The sequence below is a fragment of the Dendrobates tinctorius genome, unplaced genomic scaffold, assembly GCF_039654945.1.
Source record: "Dendrobates tinctorius isolate UK_male_01 unplaced genomic scaffold, ASM3965494v1 ptg000434l, whole genome shotgun sequence".
Lineage (NCBI taxonomy): Eukaryota > Metazoa > Chordata > Amphibia > Anura > Dendrobatidae > Dendrobates > Dendrobates tinctorius.
This window is the reverse complement of record NW_027362097.1, coordinates 3,242,075-3,261,671: the sequence shown is the minus strand read 5'-3', so window position 1 is coordinate 3,261,671 and position 19,597 is coordinate 3,242,075. Positions and strand designations below refer to the sequence as shown.

The 19,597-nt window shown below is 49.8% G+C and overlaps 1 protein-coding gene across 2 annotated transcripts in view; it reads left to right on the top strand.

Annotated features, from left to right (window-relative positions):
* Positions 1–952: 952 nt before the first annotated feature.
* SRBD1 (S1 RNA binding domain 1) overlaps positions 953–19,597 on the top strand; it is a 255,048-nt gene continuing 236,403 nt past the window's right edge. The window contains exons 1-4 of one of the 2 annotated variants that reach the window (XM_073564217.1): positions 953–1,021; positions 12,533–12,606; positions 18,659–18,800; positions 19,283–19,390. In XM_073564217.1, the coding sequence (XP_073420318.1) occupies positions 12,533–12,606; positions 18,659–18,800; positions 19,283–19,390 (324 nt within the window). In that variant the 5' untranslated portion in view covers positions 953–1,021. Of the gene's footprint in view, positions 1,113–12,532; positions 12,607–18,658; positions 18,801–19,282; positions 19,391–19,597 lie in introns of both variants that reach the window. The other variant, XM_073564216.1, reaches the window with a different exon arrangement.

Sequence of the window (19,597 nt, the reverse complement as noted above, 5' to 3'; positions counted from 1 at the left end):
GAGAATCCATGCCAGGCTGTTTGTAAATTCCTCAAATTAAAATGAGAATTTGAATGATCTTTCTTTTGTGCCCTGATGGCCCCGACTCCCCGCGATGCCACTGCAGGGTGCCCATAGGATCCAATGGCAGCCGGAAGCCTGATGAAGGCCCCCAGGGCTTCTATATTGGTCCTCATGTACTCAACAGACTTGGTTTCACAGGAGAGCATGATTTTAACTATATAATGCAATACTGATTTAATACATACAGTGTGAAAATCTGCAGCCCGGTTTTCATTAAAGCATCATAATAAATTTTTGTTGCTTCGGGTCGGCACTGTGGGTAGAGTCTTTGGCGGCTTGGAGGGCTCAGCCACGGCCACTCTGCTGCATCTGTTGCATTCATTAAATTTTTGGGCTGGCACTGTCTTAGCTGTGGGTGACACTCTTGCTGGTGGTGGCTTTTATGAAAATGGTGCCGGCACATTCGAAGATCGACCTCCGTCATTGAGCTGAGATCTCATTCTGCGCATGCGCCATTTTCCTGAAGAGCGGCTGAGATCAATCTGCACATGCGCTGGCGCCATTTTCATGAGCGCTGCCCACAGCTAAGGCGGTTGCGGCCCAAAATTTAAATGAATGCAACAGAGGCAGCGAATGGGCTGTGACAGAACCCTCTGAGCCGAAGACCCGTCCTGACCCGAAGCACAGAGGAAACCGAAATTTATCATGATGATTTAAAGAAAACCAGGCTGTAAAGTTTTACACTTAAACGTATTAAATCCAGCGCCATTTTGCCCATACCTTTAGTTTAACATGGATGATCCTGAGGACCGGTTCTCTTTTAAAACTTGGTCCTTGTATAACTAAAAAAAAACCCCCCGAAATCAAAACGTCCATAGCTATATAATGCACAGACATGGTGCGTCCTCCATAGTGAGGGATAGATGAGGGACCCCTCTTAATTTCTCTAACTTGTCCCTGACTCTCCACAGGTCACGTACTGAACACGTCTACTGCTGATAAGAAGAGAGTAGTAAAGGTAAAGTACGAGGCGCACTGGAAATGTAACCTGCTCATGTCCTACTGCAATCAAAACCGCACCACTCATGTACTGTAAGACCTTGAGCAATGTAAGTAGTGCAGATCTTTCACCAAATTTCACAAAACAACCTACGTACATTAGTAACTTGATCTTAGACCCAGTGAGGCTGGTGTACTTACCTTGAAAATCCATGTCAGAATGACTGTTTATTTTTTTTAGATCGTTTTCCTTCCTAGTATTAAAAAATAACATTTCTTTATCGCCTCATTGGGGGACACAGGTTACCATGGGTGTATGCTGCTGCTAGGAGGCTGACACTATGCAAAACGAGAAAATTAGCTCCTCCCCGGCAGTATACACCCACCGACAGGCACCAAGTACCTCAGTTTGTGCTTAGTGTCTGTAGGAGGCGGACAGGGATCTCCCCAGATCCGCAGTTAGGCTAGTTTCACATTAGCGTTTACGGCCGCAGCGTCGGACTGCGCACGGTCGCCGCTAAACCCCGCCCCCTGCCGCGCCTCCACCGGTAGCTCCGCCTACGGACGCAGGACTCTGCATGCGTCCTGCGTCCCCTATCTTTAGCACTGGGGACGCAGGCCGTGCGCAGTATGCGTTTGGCGGCGCATGCGTTCTTTTGACGCTGCAACGACCAGCGCCAAACGCAACAGGTTGCAATTTGGTGCGCTCGGCGCAGCGTCAAAAGGAACTACCGGTGGAGGCGCGGCGGGGCTTAGCGGCAGCCGTGCGCAGCCCGACGCTGCGGCCGTAAACGCTAATGTGAAACTAGCCCTAGCTATCCTTTTTTCCTTACAGGTTTTAGTTGTGTTATTAATCTTTTCCAAGCGGTTCCCTAGATGCAGGCACCTAGACGTGCTATATCCCTTTAATGCGGACCTTCTCGCAAAATGGGCCAAAGCTCCCGAGGTGGGCCCACCAGTCTCCCGTCTTTCCTCAAAAACGGTTCTATCCCTTCTGGACGGCGCATCATTTAAGGATTCAACGGACAGGCAGATCGAATCGCTGGCCAAATCGATTTTTGAGGCAACTGGCGCCTCTCTCTGTCCCAGTTTCGCCTCCGCATGGGTAGCGAAAGCCATTTCAGCCTGGGCAAAAAATCTTTGCAAGGGCATTTTAGCGTCAACTCCTCAGGACGAGCTAGCGGAGCTTGCTGACCAAAGTAATCATGCTGGTAAATACCTCTTGGCCGCCTCTTTGGATGCAGCCGGGTGTTCAGCAAGAGCTAACAGCAACATAGTTGCCATACGCCGTATCCTTTGGTTGAAGACATGGAGTGCGGACTCCACCTCTAAGAAGTCACTCACTAACCTAGCCTTTCAGGGTTCTAGGCTCTTTGGCGCCAGGCTGGATCAGATAATTTCTGATGCCACCGGAGGTAAAAGTACCTCCCTTCCTCAGTCTCTGTCTAGACATTTTTCAACAGAAAAGCACCTCGTCAGTTTAGGTCCTTTCGCCCCTTTCCTTCCTTGGAAAATTCCTCCCAGCAGGACCGGCCCTCTACCTCCGGGGAACGGAGAAAACCATCGTATAAACCCGCACCCCGCTGAAGACCAAAGAGCCGACCCTCCAAGCCCTCAGGGTCCCGCTCCGGTAGATTTTCCTCCAAGTGCCGGGTCACCCCCACCTGAAAGTTCTTCCAGGGTGGGAGGCAGGCTTTCTACTTTCAAAGACGCGTGGCTGTCTATTGTCAACGACAGATGGGTCAGGGAAACCATCACATCCGGCTACAAAATCGAATTTTCTTCCCTCCCAAAGAGACGCTTCTTTCTGTCTCATCCTCCCAAACAACCGTAGCTCACCCCAGGGTTCCTCCAGGCCGTCTCTTCCCTCCTATCCACCGGAGTAATTGTTCCCATTCCTTCAAACGAACGGTTTTCAGGGTTCTACTCAAATCTCTTCGTAGTCCCGAAAAAAGACGGCTCGCTTCGTCCAATCTTGGACCTCAAACTACTCAATCGCCACATGAGGATCCTCCACTTCAAGATGGAGTCCCTTCGCTCGGTAATCGCCTCAATGGAGCCCGGGGAGTTTCTCTGCTCTGTAGACATACAGGATGCCTACCTCCACATCCCTGTTTGTTTGCAACATCAGACGTTTCTTCGCTTTGCGATTCAGGAAGATCACTACCAATTCACGGCCCTCCCCTTTGGCCTAGCCTCGGCTCCTCGCGTCTTCATAAAGGTCATGGCAGCCGTCATGGCCATTCTTCGCTCCAGGGGGATCCTCATAATCCCTTACCTGGACGATCTGTTGATCAAGGGCTCGTCCCGCCAAGACTGCCTTCGGAGTCTTCAGATTACCCTGGATACTCTCACACGTCTCGGTTGGATAATCAACAGAGAGAAGTCCAACCTGCTCCCAACTCAGCGTCTGACATTCCTGAGCATGGAGTTCGACACGAACCTGGCCCGGGTGTTCCTTCCAAGGGACAAATTTTCAGCTCTCTGCAAAGGAATCCGATCCCTGAAGCGGACAGTCCCAGTTCCCCTTCGGTTCTGCATGAGGGTCCTGGGGAAGATGATAGCCTCCATGGAGGCCATCCCCTTTCCCCAATTCTACTCTCGTCCCCTTCAACTGTCCCTCCTTTCAGTCTGGGACAAGACCAGTCTCCCTGGACCGCCCCATAAACCTGCCTCCCAGAGTGAGGCAGTCCCAAACTTGGTGGACAATGCCTTCGTCAGTCCTGCAAGGGAGGTCCTTTCTTCCTCTTCAGTGGCAAGTCATCACCACTGATGCCAATCTTCTCGGGTGGGGAGCGGTTTTCCAGCGGAAGACCGCCCAAGGGCGTTGGAACGCCCAAGAGTTTTTGCTCCCCATCAACCTGCTGGAAATCAGAGCAATCGTACTTGCTCTCCTCAGCTGACAGCCTCTTCTCGCGGACAAACCAGTCCGAATCCAATCAGACAACGCCAAGGATGTGGCGTACATAAACCACCAGGGCGGTACTCACAGCAAACAAGTAATGGCAGAAGTAGCAAAGATTCTAAATTGGGCAGAGCGTTACGTTCCGGCAATCTCTGCCGTTCACATTCCAGGGGTGGAAAATTGGGCAGCCGACTTCCTAAGTCGCCAGGGCCTAGCATCAGGCGAATGGTCTCTCCACCCCACGGTCTTCAATCAGATATGACAGCGTTGGGGCACTCCAGACATCGACCTCATGGCGTCTCGGATGAACCACAAAGTTCCCCGCTTCGTAGCCAGGTCCAGGGACCCTCTTGCCGTCGGTTGCGACGCTCTGGTAATCCCGTGGTCTCAGTTCCGACTCCCTTACTTTTTTCCTCCACTGGCCTTGCTTCCAAGGGTGGTCAAGAAAATAAAATCAGAAGGCATCCCAGTAATTCTGGCAGCCCCATACTGACCAAGACGTCCTTGGTATGCGGAGCTGGTGAACATGCTTTCGGACGTGAGCTGGTGAACATGCTTTCGGACGTCCCCTGGAGACTTCCAGACCGTCCGGATCTTCTCTCACAAGGCCCCCTTTACCACCAGAGTTCTCAGTCTGAGTTTAACGGCATGGCTGTTGAGGCCGCGATTCTGAGACAATCAGGTTTTTCCAACCAGGTCATTCAGACCATGATTAGAGCTAGAAAACCAGCCTCCTCCCGCATTTACCATAGGTACTGGAAGGCCTTTTTCCGTTGGTGCGGCGACAACAATGTTTTTCCAATGTCGTTCTCTATTCCATCCATACTTGGTTTCCTTGAATATGGCCTAGATGCAGGCCTGTCCCTCAGTACTCTCAAAGGCCAGGTTTCAGCTCTGGCAATGCTTTTCCAGAAGGATCTGGCCCCCTTGACTCAAGTCAAGACCTTTATCCAGGGAGTTGCCCACGTTGTCCCTCCTCACCATTCTCCGATAGATCCATGGGATCTTAATCTCGTTCTCGGCGCTCTCCAAAGTGCGCCTTTCGAGCCTATCCAGGACATTCCTCTTTCCCTTCTCTCATGGAAGGTGACTTTTCTGATTGCCATTACATCCATTAGGAGAGTTTATGAGCTAGTGGCTTTATCCTGTCGTTCTCCATACCTAATCCTTTATCAGCATAGGGTCGTTCTCAGGCCTGTTCCCTCCTTCCTTCCCAAGGTGGTATCTTCCTTCCACATCAATGAGGACATCGTCCTCCCCTCCTTTTGTCCTTCGCCTCTTCACCCGCTGAAAAAGTCGCTCCACAAGCTGGATGTGGTGAGAGCCATGCGGGTCTATCTGGCCAGGACCGCTTCTTTTCGTCAATCCGATTCCCTGCTTGTCATCCCTGAAGGTCGCCGGAAAGGATTCCCGGCATCCAAGTCCGCTATCTCTCGCTGGGTTCGTTCTACTATCCTGGAAACTTACCGCGTTCAGGAAAAATGGCCCCCTCCGGGAGTGAGAGCATACTCCACCCGGGCTGTAGGTGCTTCTTGGGCTGTCCGACAACAGGCTTCGGCTTTACAACTTTGCAGGGCTGCGACCTGGTCGTCCTTGCACACCTTTGCGAGGTTCTACAAGGTTCATACCCAGGCCTCGTCTGATGCAGGCTTAGGTAGGAAGGCTCTGCAGGCGGCGGTAGCACACCGGCCGACCTAAGCCCTTCCTTCTCGTTCCCCTAAGCTCTCTTCCCACCCTTGGGACTGCTTTGGGACGTCCCATGGTACCCTGTGTCCCCCAATGAGGCGATAAAGAAAGAGGGATTTTTGGTTCTTACCGTAAAATCTCTTTCTTGAAGCCTTCATTGGGGGACACAGCACCCTCCCTGTTTAAGTTGTACCGTGTTGGGCCTACGAGTCCCTTGTTGGGTTGGTACATATTTTCAGTTATTGTTGCTTCTCCTACTGCTTGTTATACCAACTGAGGTACTTGGTGCCAGTCGGTGGGTGTATACTGCCGGGGAGGAGCTAATTTTCTCGTTTTGCATAGTGTCAGCCTCCTAGCAGCAGCAGCAGCATACACCCATGGTAACCTGTGTCCCCCAATGAAGGCTCCAAGAAAGATTTTACTGTAAGAACCAAAAATCCCTGTTTTGTGATTTGAGCAGATTATGCAGCCGTTCTTACATGGATTTACCAGGTAAGTACACCAGCCTCATCAGCTCAAAGAGATGTATTTTAGTAATGTATGAGGTTGTATTGTGTAGTCTGGTGATAGATCTGCCTTAAGGGCCTTTCACACTAAGTGATATCGCTAGCAATATCGCTATAACTGGTCACTGGTTTTGTGACGTAGCAGCGATATTGCTAGCAGTATCGCTATGTCTGATACTTACCTCCGACTGGCTCCCCCGCTGATTATCGCTGATCGCGTGAGAACGTCCTGGACCGTTTCTCGTCGTCAGCTTCCTGCTGGGTTTCCTGTGGCGCCGACGAGCGACGCGTGGACGCGGGCGGGAGGATGTCAGGATCTCCTCGTCTGACAGGTAAGTAACGACCCCCGACCGCTGCTATGTCGCTGGTGAGATCTGCCTGTGTGGCAGCTCACTAGCGACCACTTAGCGATGCACCAGCGATCCTGACAGCGTCATATCGCTGGTGCATCGCTAAGTGTGACAGTACCTTTAAAGGGAATCTGTCACCCCATTTTAGCCGTATGAGCTGCTGCCATCAGGGGCTTATCTACAGCATTCTGTAATGCTGTAGATAAGCCCCCGATGTAACCTGCAAGATAAGAAAAAAGAGTTAGATTATACTCACCGGGGCGGAGTCAGGTGCGGTGGGTGTCGCGGTCCAGTCCTTCGCCTCCCATCTTCATACGATGAAGCCCTTCTCCTTGCTTCTCCCTCAGCTACTGCGCAGGTGTACTTTATCTGCCCTGTTGAGGGTAGAGTAAGGCTGTGTGCCCACGTTAGCGTTTTTGAAGCGTTTTTTTAGTGTCAAACCGCTTCAAAAACGCTTAACCTCTTCCCGACCGCCCACAGTAGATAAACGTTGGCGCTTGCTGGGCTTTGTGCAGCGCCGACGTTTATCTACTGTCGGCGGTTTTGTGCCCCCCGGGACCCCCACATACCTTACAACGCGGGGATCCCGGTGCACAATGCATGCTGGAACCCCCGACGTCATCGAGCCCTGATTGGTTCAGGTCCTGATGACGTCAGCGTCACAGCAGCCAATGAGAGCGATCGCTGGGAAAGCTGCTTGTTTCCCGGCGATCTCACTCATTGTAACGCGGCTTCTCATCTGATCTAACACTGACAGATGATCAGAGGTGAAGCAGCGTTACTGTGTGACTAGATCGCTGCCTGGCACAGCTGATCACTGCCTGGCACAGCTGTGCCAGGCAGCGATCTTGTCACACAGTAACGCTGCTTCTCCTCTGATCATCTGTCATTGTGAGATCAGAGGAGAAGTCGCGTTGTTATGTGCCAGGCAGCGATCTTGTCACATAGTAACGCTGCTTCACCTCTGATCATCTGTCAGTGTGAGATCAGAGGAGAAGTGGCGTTACTATGAGTCAGATCGCAGGGCAGCAACCTTGTCACAAAAATAAAAAAAGTAAAGAAAAAAAAAAGCAGGTACACAGGTTAGGGTTAGGGCTAGGGTTAGGGTTAGGGCTAGGGTTAGGGCTAGGGCTGGGATTAAGGTTATGGGTGTGTTGGTGTTAGGTTTTTGGTTAGGGTTATGGTTAGGGCTGAGATTAGGGTTAGGGGTGTGTTGGGGTTAGGGTTGGAATTAGAATTGGGGGTTTCCACTGTTTAGGTACATCAGGGGCTCTGTAAATGCAATATGACGCCCGCAGACCATTCCATCAAAGTCTGCATTCCAGAACGTCACTACTTCCCTTCCGAGCCCCACCGTGTGCCCAAACAGTAGTTTTCTCCCACATATGGGGTACCAGCGTACTCAGGACAAATTGGACAACAACTCTTAGGGTCCAATTTCTCCTGTTACCCTTGTGAAAATAAAAATTGGGGGCTAAAAGATCATTTTTGTGGAAAAAATAATGATTTTTTTATTTTCACGCCTCTACATTATAAACTTTACTGAAACACTTGGGGGTTCAAAGTGCTCACCACACATCTAGATAAGTTCCTTGGGGGGTCTAGTTTCCAAAATGGGGTCACTTGTGGGGGGTTTCCACTGTTTAGGTACATCAGGGGCTCTCCAAATGCGACATGGCATCTGATCTCAATTCCAGCCAATTCTGCATTGAAAAAGTCAAACGGCACTCCTTCCGTTCTGAGCTCTGCCGTGTGCTCAAACAGTGGTTTAGCCCCACATACGGGGTGTTGGCGTATTCGGGAGAAATTGCACAAAAAATTTTGTGGTTCATTTTCTCTTTTTACACTTGTGAAAATAAAAAAAAATGGTTTTGAAGTAAAATGTTTGTGAAAAAAAGTTAAATGTTTATTTTTTCCTTCCATATTCCATTCATTCATGTGAAGCACCTGAAGGGTTAATAAACTTCTTGAATGTGGTTTTGAGTACATGGAGAGGTGCAGTTTTTAGAATGGTGTGACATTTGGGTATTTTCTGTCATATTGACCCCCCAAACTCACTTCAAATGTGAGGTGGTCCCTAAAAAAAAATGGTGTTGCAAATTTTGTTGTAAAAATGAGAAATCGCTGGTCAACTTTTAACCCTTATAACTTCCTAAAAGAAAAAAAATTATGTTTCCAAAATTGTGCAGATGTAAAGTAGACATGTGGGAAATGTTATTTATTAACTATTTTGTGCGATATCACTCTCTGATTTAAGGGCATAAAAATTAAAAGTTTGAAAATTGCAAAATTTTCTAAATTTTCTCCAAATTTTGATTTTTTTTTAACAAATACAGTGGGGAAAAAAAGTATTTAGTCAGTCAGCAATAGTGCAAGTTCCACCACTTAAAAAGATGAGAGGCGTCTGTAATTTACATCATAGGTAGACCTCAACTATGGGAGACAAACTGAGAAAAAAAAAATCCAGAAAATCACATTGTCTGTTTTTTTTTCATTTTATTTGCATATTATGGTGGAAAATAAGTATTTGGTCAGAAACAAAATTTCATCTCAATACTTTGTGATATATCCTTTGTTGGCAATGACAGAGGTCAAACGTTTTCTGTAAGTCTTCACAAGGTTGCCACACACTGTTGTTGGTATGTTGGCCCATTCCTCCATGCAGATCTCCCCTAGAACAGTGATGTTTTTGGCTTTTCGCTTGGCAACACGGACTTTCAACTCCCTCCAAAGGTTTTCTATAGGGTTGAGGTCTGGAGACTGGCTAGGCCACTCCAGGACCTTGAAATGCTTCTTACGAAGCCACTCCTTCGTTGCCCTGGCGGTGTGCTTTGGATCATTGTCATGTTGAAAGACCCAGCCACGTTTCATCTTCAATGCCCTTGCTGATGGAAGGAGGTTTGCACTCAAAATCTCACGATACATGGCCCCATTCATTCTTTCATGTACCCGGATCAGTCGTCCTGGCCCCTTTGCAGAGAAACAGCCCCAAAGCATGATGTTTCCACCACCATGCTTTACAGTAGGTATGGTGTTTGATGGATGCAACTCAGTATTCTTTTTCCTCCAAACACGACAAGTTGTGTTTCTACCAAACAGTTCCAGTTTGGTTTTATCAGACCATAGGACATTCTCCCAAAACTCCTCTGGATCATCCAAATGCTCTCTAGCAAACTTCAGACGGGCCCGGACATGTACAGGCTTAAGCAGTGGGACACGTCTGGCACTGCAGGATCTGAGTCCATGGTGGCGTAGTGTGTTACTTATGGTAGGCCTTGTTACATTGGTCCCAGCTCTCTGCAGTTCATTCACTAGGTCCCCCCGCGTGGTTCTGGGATTTTTGCTCACCGTTCTTGTGATCATTCTGACCCCACGGGGTGGGATTTTGCGTGGAGCACCAGATCGAGGGAGATTATCAGTGGTCTTGTATGTCTTCCATTTTCTAATTATTGCTCCCACAGTTGATTTCTTCACTCCAAGCTGGTTGGCTATTGCAGATTCAGTCTTCCCAGCCTGGTGCAGGGCTACAATTTTGTTTCTGGTGTCCTTTGACAGCTCTTTGGTCTTCACCATAGTGGAGTTTGGAGTCAGACTGTTTGAGGGTGTGCACAGGTGTCTTTTTATACTGATAACAAGTTTAAACAGGTGCCATTACTACAGGTAATGAGTGGAGGAAAGAGGAGACTCTTAAAGAAGAAGTTACAGGTCTGTGAGAGCCAGAAATCTTGATTGCTTGTTTCTGACCAAATACTTATTTTCCACCATAATATGCAAATAAAATGAAAAAAAAACAGATAATGTGATTTTCTGGATTTTTTTTCTCAGTTTGTCTCCCATAGTTGAGGTCTACCTATGATGTAAATTACAGACGCCTCTCATCTTTTTAAGTGGTGGAACTTGCACTATTGCTGACTGACTAAATACTTTTTTTCCCCACTGTAAGCGCAGATCATATCTAAAAATTTTACCACCATCATGAAGTACAATATGTCATGAGAAAACAATGTCAGAATCAGTAGGATCCGTTGAAGCGTTCTAGAGTTATGACCTCATAAAGTGACACTGGTCAGAATTGAAAAAATTGGCCCGGTCACGAAGGCAAAAACAGGCTCGGGTGCGAAGGGGTTAAAATAAGCTTCCCATTCATTTTAATGCATTTTGGCCTTTTTGTGCCAATGGATGCGTTTTTTTCTGCATAGGAAACGCTTAGCGGTTAAAAATGCAGCATGCTCATTAATTTTGTGGAAAAGTCTGCGTTTTTTCATATTTCCTATGAGTCCAGAAGACGCGTGGAAAATGCGCAAAAAACTCTGGGAAGGAGTCCGTTTCTGAAGCAGAAATTTTCTGCATACGTGGGCACATAGCCTAAGGTACTGCAGTGTGCAGGCGCCGGGAAAGGTCAGAGAGGTCCGGCGCCTGCACACTGCAGTACTTTACTCTGCCGTCAACAGGGCAGAGCAGTGCGCCTGCGCAGGAGCCGAGGGAGACGTAAGGATGAGGACGTCATCCTATGAAGATGGGAGGCGTCGGACGGGACGGCGACAGTGCACCCATTGGACCGGACCGAACGCCGGGGTGAGTATAATGTAACTCTTTTTTCTTCTCTTTCAGGTTACATCGGGGGCTTATCTACAGCATTACAGAAAGCTGTAGATAAGTTCCTGATGGCGGTGGCCGCATCTTATAGGGCAAAAATGAGGTGACAGATTCCCTTTAAAGGGGTTATTGGGACATGGGGTACAAGTCTGCATTCATTCTATATGACTGCACACAGTGAATCCTTACAACGGTCAGGATTCTCCAGTGGCGGGGGTAGCGGGTTTGTCTGACTAGAGGTGTGTGGCCTGTATGAATATAAGTGAATTGAGTGAGGCCGTACAAGTCTAGTCGTAATGCGACCGAAAAGTATTCAGATCACATGACTGCCCAGCACAGGAGAAACCTCGCAGTGCACACAATGTGAGGATTCATATGTCTGCAGTCACATTGTGACTGCAGACTTGTATCCTAAGGCCGGACAACCACTTTAAAGATTTCATCCAGAATACTTGAATTTTTTTGCACCAACCCTAAGTGACATCACGTTTTATAGGTCAGAGCTGCGCTCACAATTCTACAGGCTGCAGATCAGAAATCTCACAGCTATTCCGTGCAGTAATTGTACAGAACTTGCTCTAGTTTTTTGATGTAGGCAAAATCTTAACGTCTTCACGACGTATGACATCCATATGCAAAGAGCTCAGGAGCTTATCCTACTCTGTACATGGAGGGTGGCAGCTGTGTCGTACTGGGTGCCAGCTCTGTCGTCTCAGGTGGCGGTTCTGACATACCAGGTGGCGGCTCTGACATATTGGGTGCCGGCTCTGTTTTCTCGGGTGGCGGTTCTGACATACCAGGTGGCGGCTCTGACATATTGGGTGCCGACTCTGTTGTCCCGGGTGGTGGCTCTGACATATTGGTTGCCGACTCTGTTGTCCCGGGTGGCGGCTCTGACATACCGGGTGCCGGCTTTGTTGTTCAGTTGATACCCACTTGCACCTGCAGAGACTGGAGATGAATCTTAGTGCAGCAGTTTTGATCCCCTTAGATGCTTTGTTAAGCAATGACTTTGGCATCAAAGCGGATAGGCAGGGGGAAGGAAACTTCGGTCACCCCATTGCTTCCTTCTCACAATGTTGCATCTAAGGACCTAATGGCGGTGCTCAGACCTGTCATTATAGTACTATAACGTCCTGCTCCAGCTCAATACTCTGCTATACAGAATGATTGCTGTGTGTGGTATCAGTATCCTAGTGTTTAGCTGATTGCGGAGGGCTCGGGGCATTGGGGAAATGTATGAGATGACTGATGTTGAGATGATGGGGTTGAGTCTGCCCTTTCCTAGACATCCATATGCCTTAGTAACGAAGCATAGGTTGGGTATTTCTTTTATGAGGTCAACTGTTTTTTTTTTTGGTATCTGGATATGAGAACTTCTATATGCATCTAGAAAGCCGCCCGCTGCTGTCCGGGGCGAGGCGGACTCTGCCTGCACCTGTCCCAGACCTCGGTGGTAACCCAGGGTTTGCCTTTCTGTCTCTTAGATGTCTGAATTTCCCAAAAGACCAAGAAAAACGACTGCGGCCCCCAAGCCGGAGCTGTCTTTTCTGAGTGGAATGTGAGTATTACAAGCTTTTTTTTTTTTTTTTTTTATGCTTCGCATGTGCCAAAATCCATAATCCATCCATCCAATGTAGATTATATATATATACATATATATATATATATATATATATATATATATATATATATATAATTTTTTTTTCTATGAAATGTGCATTATTTTATATTTCTCCTTCCCCTCATTGGGGGACACATAGACTGTGTGTGGGTGTATGCTTCTGCCGCTAGGAGGCTGACACTACGTGAAAAAAAGAGGTTAGCTCCTCCTCCGCCGTATACACCCTCGCCCCTATGGCGGGCGGAAATCAGTCTTTTGCTTAGTGTCCATGGAGGCACGCGTCTGGTTTTTCTCTCCAGACTTTTTTCGTCTTTTTCCCATGAAGATGTGACAGGGGCAACGGATCCTATTGAAAGGGTCCGATTTCCCCAAACCAACAACGGCCGAGCACGTGCGAGTGTCCCTCCACGTATCCTCTCCCGCGTCGTGGGACACAATGCCGGACTTATCCCTGACCACTCCTAGGTATTGAAACCATGGGCTGTACAGAGGCACAAGACTAGTCCGTGCGGCCCCAACTGCTCCACCAATGCTCAGACTGCGGTGCTGCAAGGTGGCGGACGGTCCCTCTCCTCACCCCCTGAAGGGGTTAGATGGAGCTGGGGTCCCTGCACCATCCTATTTTTTATCAAAGACCCCCTCACATACCTGCGCTCAGGCTGAAGAGGATCATCGGTGAGGAGAGGGTCTGGGAGGGCTCCTGCGAAGACTTCGGGCTGGAGCCCACAGCGCGACCACTAGCCATGCAAGAGAGGGCGCAATCCGTCAGGCAGCAGCCTGGGTCAGGAACGCCGCGGCGGTCAGTAGCGCCTTTTTTTTTTGTGGTACGCCCCCCCCGGTCGGGTAGGGGAGAATTTGAGGCCGCGGCTTCGGCCGGAGCTAGGCCGCGGCCGGAAGTTCCGCCCCCAGGGCCGCGCATCACTTCCGGCAGCCCGCCTCGCACTGGGCGGCGGTAAAAATCGAGGCCCCGGCTTTGGAGCGCAGCTAGGCCGCAAAGCGGAAGTACCGCCCCTAGAGCGGTTTTTACAGGCTGGCACGTGCCACAGATGTCGGCGCGCGATTTAAAGGAAGCATTCAGGTCGGGGGGGGCGCAGGACTGGGGTAAGTGCTGCCCGAGAGGCCACGCTACAGGGAAGAATGAGGTGCTACCTCCCCATATCCCCAGCAGCGGACAGATACAGCATATCCGAAAAGGCAAAGACGCACACGTTCTTTTACGCTGCATGCATCTCTTGTCGGGCTGCGTTTCCGCGGGCACAGAGCAAGCGTTTATGCAAAGTCTGCGAATCCGAACGCGCCCAGGAGCCCTCGCCTGTGACCGCGACCAATGTGTCAAATTCCCTGGAGTGGGCCCGATCACTGTCACAGCCCATGACGTCGCTTACAAGAGCAATAGAGTCCCTTCAAGCCCCAGATAGGGGCAGGGACAGTGGCTAGCCGCCTTTAGAGGGAACCTCCACCTCACTAGAGCCTCCGGCCTGCAGGGGCCGCTCTCACTCCAGGCAGACCCGGAGGAAACGAATCCACACGGTGTCGCCCAGTCCATCCAGTGCCTTGGCATCTGTAAGCTCTGCTTCTCGCTCCCCATCACCAGTGGTTAATAGCGAGCAGACCTCAGATTGCGACTCAGACGAGCCCCTTGACCTGGACACTCCAGGGTCACGTGAAACAGTGGACAGCCTCATAGAAGCCGTCAATCAGATCCTGGGGATTGAGGATGATCCCGCAGCGGCTACGGTGCATAAGGTGGCATTTAAACGAGTGAAGCGGCCGCACAGAATTTTTTCCTCTCACCCTGAGTTTGAGGACATAGTGCAGCGGCATAGAGAACGTCCAGACCGGCGTTTCTTGGGTCAAAAGGCACTCGAAACGAGGTATCCGTTTGCTCCGTACCTCCGTAAAAAATGGATAGAATCCCCGATAGTGGATCCTCCGGTTTCACGGCTGGCCACTAAGACCCTGTTATCTGTCCCTACTGTTTCCTCGATTAAGGATCCCACGGACCGCCTTATTGAGAGCCTAGCTCGTTCAGTATATGAGGCGTCAGGATCTGCACTCGCTCCCTCGTTCGCAGTAACTTGGGTAGCTAAGGCTATGATATCATGGTCAGAAACATTAAACAAGGTCGCGCAGGAGCAGGATCTACCTGCAGAGATTTCGGAGGTCGCAGGTCAGATGGCGATGGCCGGAGACTATGTAATTAATGCATCTTTGGATTCGGCAAATTGTTCGGCACTTGCTGCCGCTTATGCAATCTCTATCAGAAGAGCCCTGTGCTTGAGGACATGGCGAGCCAATTCTACTTCCAAGAAGTCCTTGACTTCCCTGCCTTATCAGTATGGCCGCCTATTTGGGGAAAAGTTGGATCAACTTATCTCAGACTCCACAGGAGGAAAGAGCGGGTTTCTCCCTCAACAAAAGGTTAAACCGCTTTTTCGTCACCCGGTTCAGGCACGTTTTTGGGCTTTTCACAACCCCGGGTGGACTACGGGGCCCAATTCCGCCGCCTCAGGCCGCCCCAACCAGGATAGGGAGCGGCAGGTCTCATATAGAGCCAACCCATTGGGGAGAATGCGTGCTCAACAGGCCAGATCGAGGGGATCCAGATCCCAAAGATCATCGGCCAAATGACTCGAGGTCTTTACCAGACGACACCAGCAAGGTGGGCGGCCGCCTACTCTGTTTTCACCACGTCTGGGCCAACATCGCTCACGACGCATGGGTAAAAGGATTGGTGTCCTCAGGTTACAAAATGGAATTTATCAGAGACCCCCCAAGACGGTTTTTTCTTTCCCAGCTTCCCAGGGTAGATGCCTAGGCAAGGGCTCTATTGGGAGCCATCAAATTGCTCCAGTACCGGAACACGAATGGGCTCAGGGTTTCTATTCCAACCTTTTTGCAGTTCCCAAAAAGGACGGGTCTGTCAGGCCTGTGTTTGACCTGAAGCTTCTAAACAGATTCATCAGGATCAGACATTTCCGGATGGAGTCTCTCCGTTCAGTCATATCTGCCATGGAGCAGGGAGAATACTTGACCTCAATAGACATCCAAGATGCATGTCTGCATATTCCCATTTTTCCTCCTCATCAGAGGTTCCTACGCTTCGCCATCAACGGTCGACATTTTCAGTTCGTAGCGCTACCCTTCGGGCTAGCCACGACTCCCAGAGTGTTCACAAAGGTTATGGCAGTTGTCATGGCCATACTGCATTCTCGAGGCATAGTCGTCGTCCCTTATCTGGACGACCTCTTGGTCAAGGGCCCGTCAATATGGGCATGCGAGGAAAATGTCAGCATCACGCTGCATACTCTTGCCCGCTTAGGGTGGTTGGTCAATGCGAAGAAGTCATCCCTTGTGCCAGCTCAGAAGATCTCCTTCTTAGGAATGATCTTCGACACTTGCCGAGGATTGGTGATTCTCCCTCAGGAAAAGGTACTAGCTCTCCGGCAGGGAGTCCGGACACTTCGCCAACCAGTCCCTCATACCATCTGATCTGGGATGAGGATTCTAGGGAAAATGGTGGCAGCAATGGAAGCAATACCTTTCGCCCAGTTCCATCTTCGCCCCCTGCAGCACGCCCTCTTTTCAGCCTGGGACAAGAACCCTTTCACGCTCGATCGGCAGTGTCGTCTGTCCTCTCAAGTCAGGCAGTCGCTCGGATGGTGGATTACCAGTTCCTCTCTGACCCAGGGGAAACCCTTTCCCCCAGACCATTGGCTGGTGGTGACAACCGACGCCAGTCTCCTCGGCTGGGGAGTGGTGTTTCACCACCACACAACCCAGGGACGCTGGTCGCCACAGGCACGCCTCCCGATCAATTTATTGGAGATACGAGCAATCCGGCTGGCACTGCAGAAGTTCCATCACTTTCTAGCAAGCCGCCCTGTCCGAATTCAATCGGACAACGCCACGGCGGTGGCTTACATAAATCACCAAGGGGGCACTCGCAGCAGAGCAACCATGCGCGAGGTGGGGCACGTTCTTCAGTGGGCCGAAGCAAACCACTCGGTGATTTCGGCAGTTCACATCCCAGGCGTGGAAAACTGGGCGGCAGACTTTCTCAGCCGGGAGGGTCTTGCGTCGGGAGAGTGGTCTCTACATCCCGAGGTCTTTCAGCAGATTTGTCAACGGTGGGGAACTCCGGATGTGGACTTGATGGCTTCCAGAGTGAACGCCAAGGTGCCCACATATGTCGCTCGGGCCAGAGACCCGAAGGCAATCGCTGTGGATGCGTTGGTTCCCCCCGCTACCATTACTTCCGAGAGTCGTCAAGAAGATCAAGACGGAAGGGGTCCAGGCAATTCTGCTGGCCCCAGATTGGCCCCGTCGAGTGTGGTACACAGATCTAATGCTGCTGCTCGCCGACGTCCCTTGGCGCCTACCAGAGCGTCTGGATCTACTCTCTCAAGGGCTGATTTGCCACCCGAACTCAGGGGCCCTGTGTTTGACGGCATGGCCGTTGAATCTTGGATTCTAACCCAGGCAGGGTTCGGGAACAAGGTGGTTGCTACAATGATTAGCGCCCGGAAGCCTGCTTCAGCACGAATTTACCACCACACCAGGAAGGTGTTCTTTGCTTGGTGTCGAGGCCGCGGTGTTTCTCCACTGAGATTCTCGATCCCCAACATCTTGGCTTTCCTCCAGTCGGGGCTAGACTCGGGCTTGGCCCCAAGTTCCCTCAGGAGACAAATATCTGCCTTATCCGTCCTGTTCCAGCGCAGAATTGCTACCAATTTGCAGGTGAAGACTTTCATCCAAGAAGTCTCCCACTTGGTACCTCCCTATAAGGCGCCTATGGACGCCTGGGACCTTAACCTGGTCCTAAGTGTTCTGCAGCAAGCTCCTTTTGAACCGCTTCAGGATGTCTCTTTGAGGTACCTTTCCTGGAAAGTGGTGTTCCTAGTGGCCATCACTTCTATCAGGCGGGTTTCAGAGCTGGCGGCCCTATCCTGCTGAGCTCCGTTCATCACTTTCCATAAGGATAAGGTGGTGCTCAGACCAGCCCCTCCGTTTCTGCCGAAGGTCGTGTCCTCTTTTCACATTAATGAAGATGTTGTCTTGCCTTCATTTTGTCCAGCACTGGTGCACCGTGTGGAAAAGGCTCTTCACAAGTTAGACCTGGTAAGATCCCTCCGTAGGTACGTGTCGAGGACGGCACCCTTTCGTCAGACGGACACGCTGTTCGTGCTCCCCGAAGGGCGCAGGAAGGGACCGTTGCCTCAAAATCGACCATAGCCAGATGGATTCGTTTGACTATTCAGGAGTCCTACCGCATTAGAGGCACGCCGATTCCAGCAGGAATCAGTGCGCACTCTAATCGGCAGTGGGCGCTTCGACATCAGGCTTCGACGGAACAGGTTTGCAAGGCAGCAACCTGGTCCAGCCTGCACACATTTGCCAAACATTACAATATCCATACTCAGGCCTCAGCGGATGCGAGCCTGGGTAGAAGGATTCTTCAAGCAGCGGTGGTGCACCTTTAAACAAGAGGTGCATGTAGCTTGGATCGGTGACTTAACTCCCACCTAGGGACTGCTTTAGGATGTCCCACAGTCTCTGTGTCCCCCAATGAGGCGAAGGAGAAACATGGATTTTTGTGTTAACTCACCGTAAAATCCTTTTCTCCGAGACGCTCATTGGGGGACACAGCACCCACCCTGATAGCCAGTTGGCCCCTGTTTTGTTTAAATTAATATGTGTCTACTTATTTGATATAAGGGTGGTGTTTTCCTTTGGACATGTTGTACCTGTATTGAGGTTGATTTTGTTGTCCTCCTACTGCTTTGGTACCAAACTGATTTCCACCCGCAATAGGGGCGAGGGTGTATACTGCGGAGGAGGAGCTAACCTCTTTTTTTCACTTAGTGTCAGCTTCCTAGCGGCAGAAGCATACACCCACACACAGTCTCTGTGTCCCCCAGTGAGCGTCTCGGAGAAAAGGATTTTACGGCGAGCTATCACAAAACTCCATGTTTTTTTGTTTCATTAGGTCAGATTCGGAAGAAGATCTGTCTGTAGATGAGGAGGACGAATGGATGCCGGAGAAAAAAGTCCCCAAAAAACGACAAACCGCAGCTGTAAAGAAATCTGCTGCAAAGCTAAAGACTGCCACTGCCCCCAAACCAAGAAAGGTGGGTCCTGTGACTCGTGGGTTTAACCAAGAATGTCTGCGACTGTCCCTCTACTCTAAATAATGGCTATATATAATGGCATATACTCCAAAGAAACCCTAGGCAGATCAATATTGCGGAACTTCCGACCATGTGTGAATCCTCCTGAAGTCTACCATACAAAAGGCCTAAGATCCAATTTTTATCTATTTTTTAGACAGCTCCAAATGTTCTGCATCCCTTCAACACAGCCAAAACCACCTTTAGGGGGAGGTTATCGATAAAGTTTTATAAAACTTCCATTGAACTCAAATAAAAGTTTGACTTCAGCAAGCTCCCCCTAGTGGTGGCTGCTACAGAGCCCCCTAACTATCAGGGCATCTCTAGGTGAAATGCCCCTTTAAATGGTATAGTTTGCAAAAGTGAGCTCCATGCAACAACTTTTTACAACTGTATCTTTTTTTTTAAATTATTTTCTTGTTTTCTGTGCTGTGTTGCTGTAGGTCCCTGCAAAAAAAATCAACGCCAAGGCATCCAGTGCTGCAGAAGAAGCAAGAGACACTACTCAGGAAAATGAAATTAATATGTCAAAACCGTCCAGCAAACAGGAGGTACAATATTTCATTGTTTATGGTCAGACACAGCTGAACAAGCAGCGCTGCAGTGTAAATCATGGTGGTGATAAGGAAGCAACTTGGGTTTAGAGGCAAGGGACAAAAAGTGGATTTTGAACATTGGATTTTTAAAAGGCTTTTTTTTTTTTTTAAGAAAAATGGCTAGAGGGATTAGTTAGTTGGCTGAGGCCACGGATTGGCTGT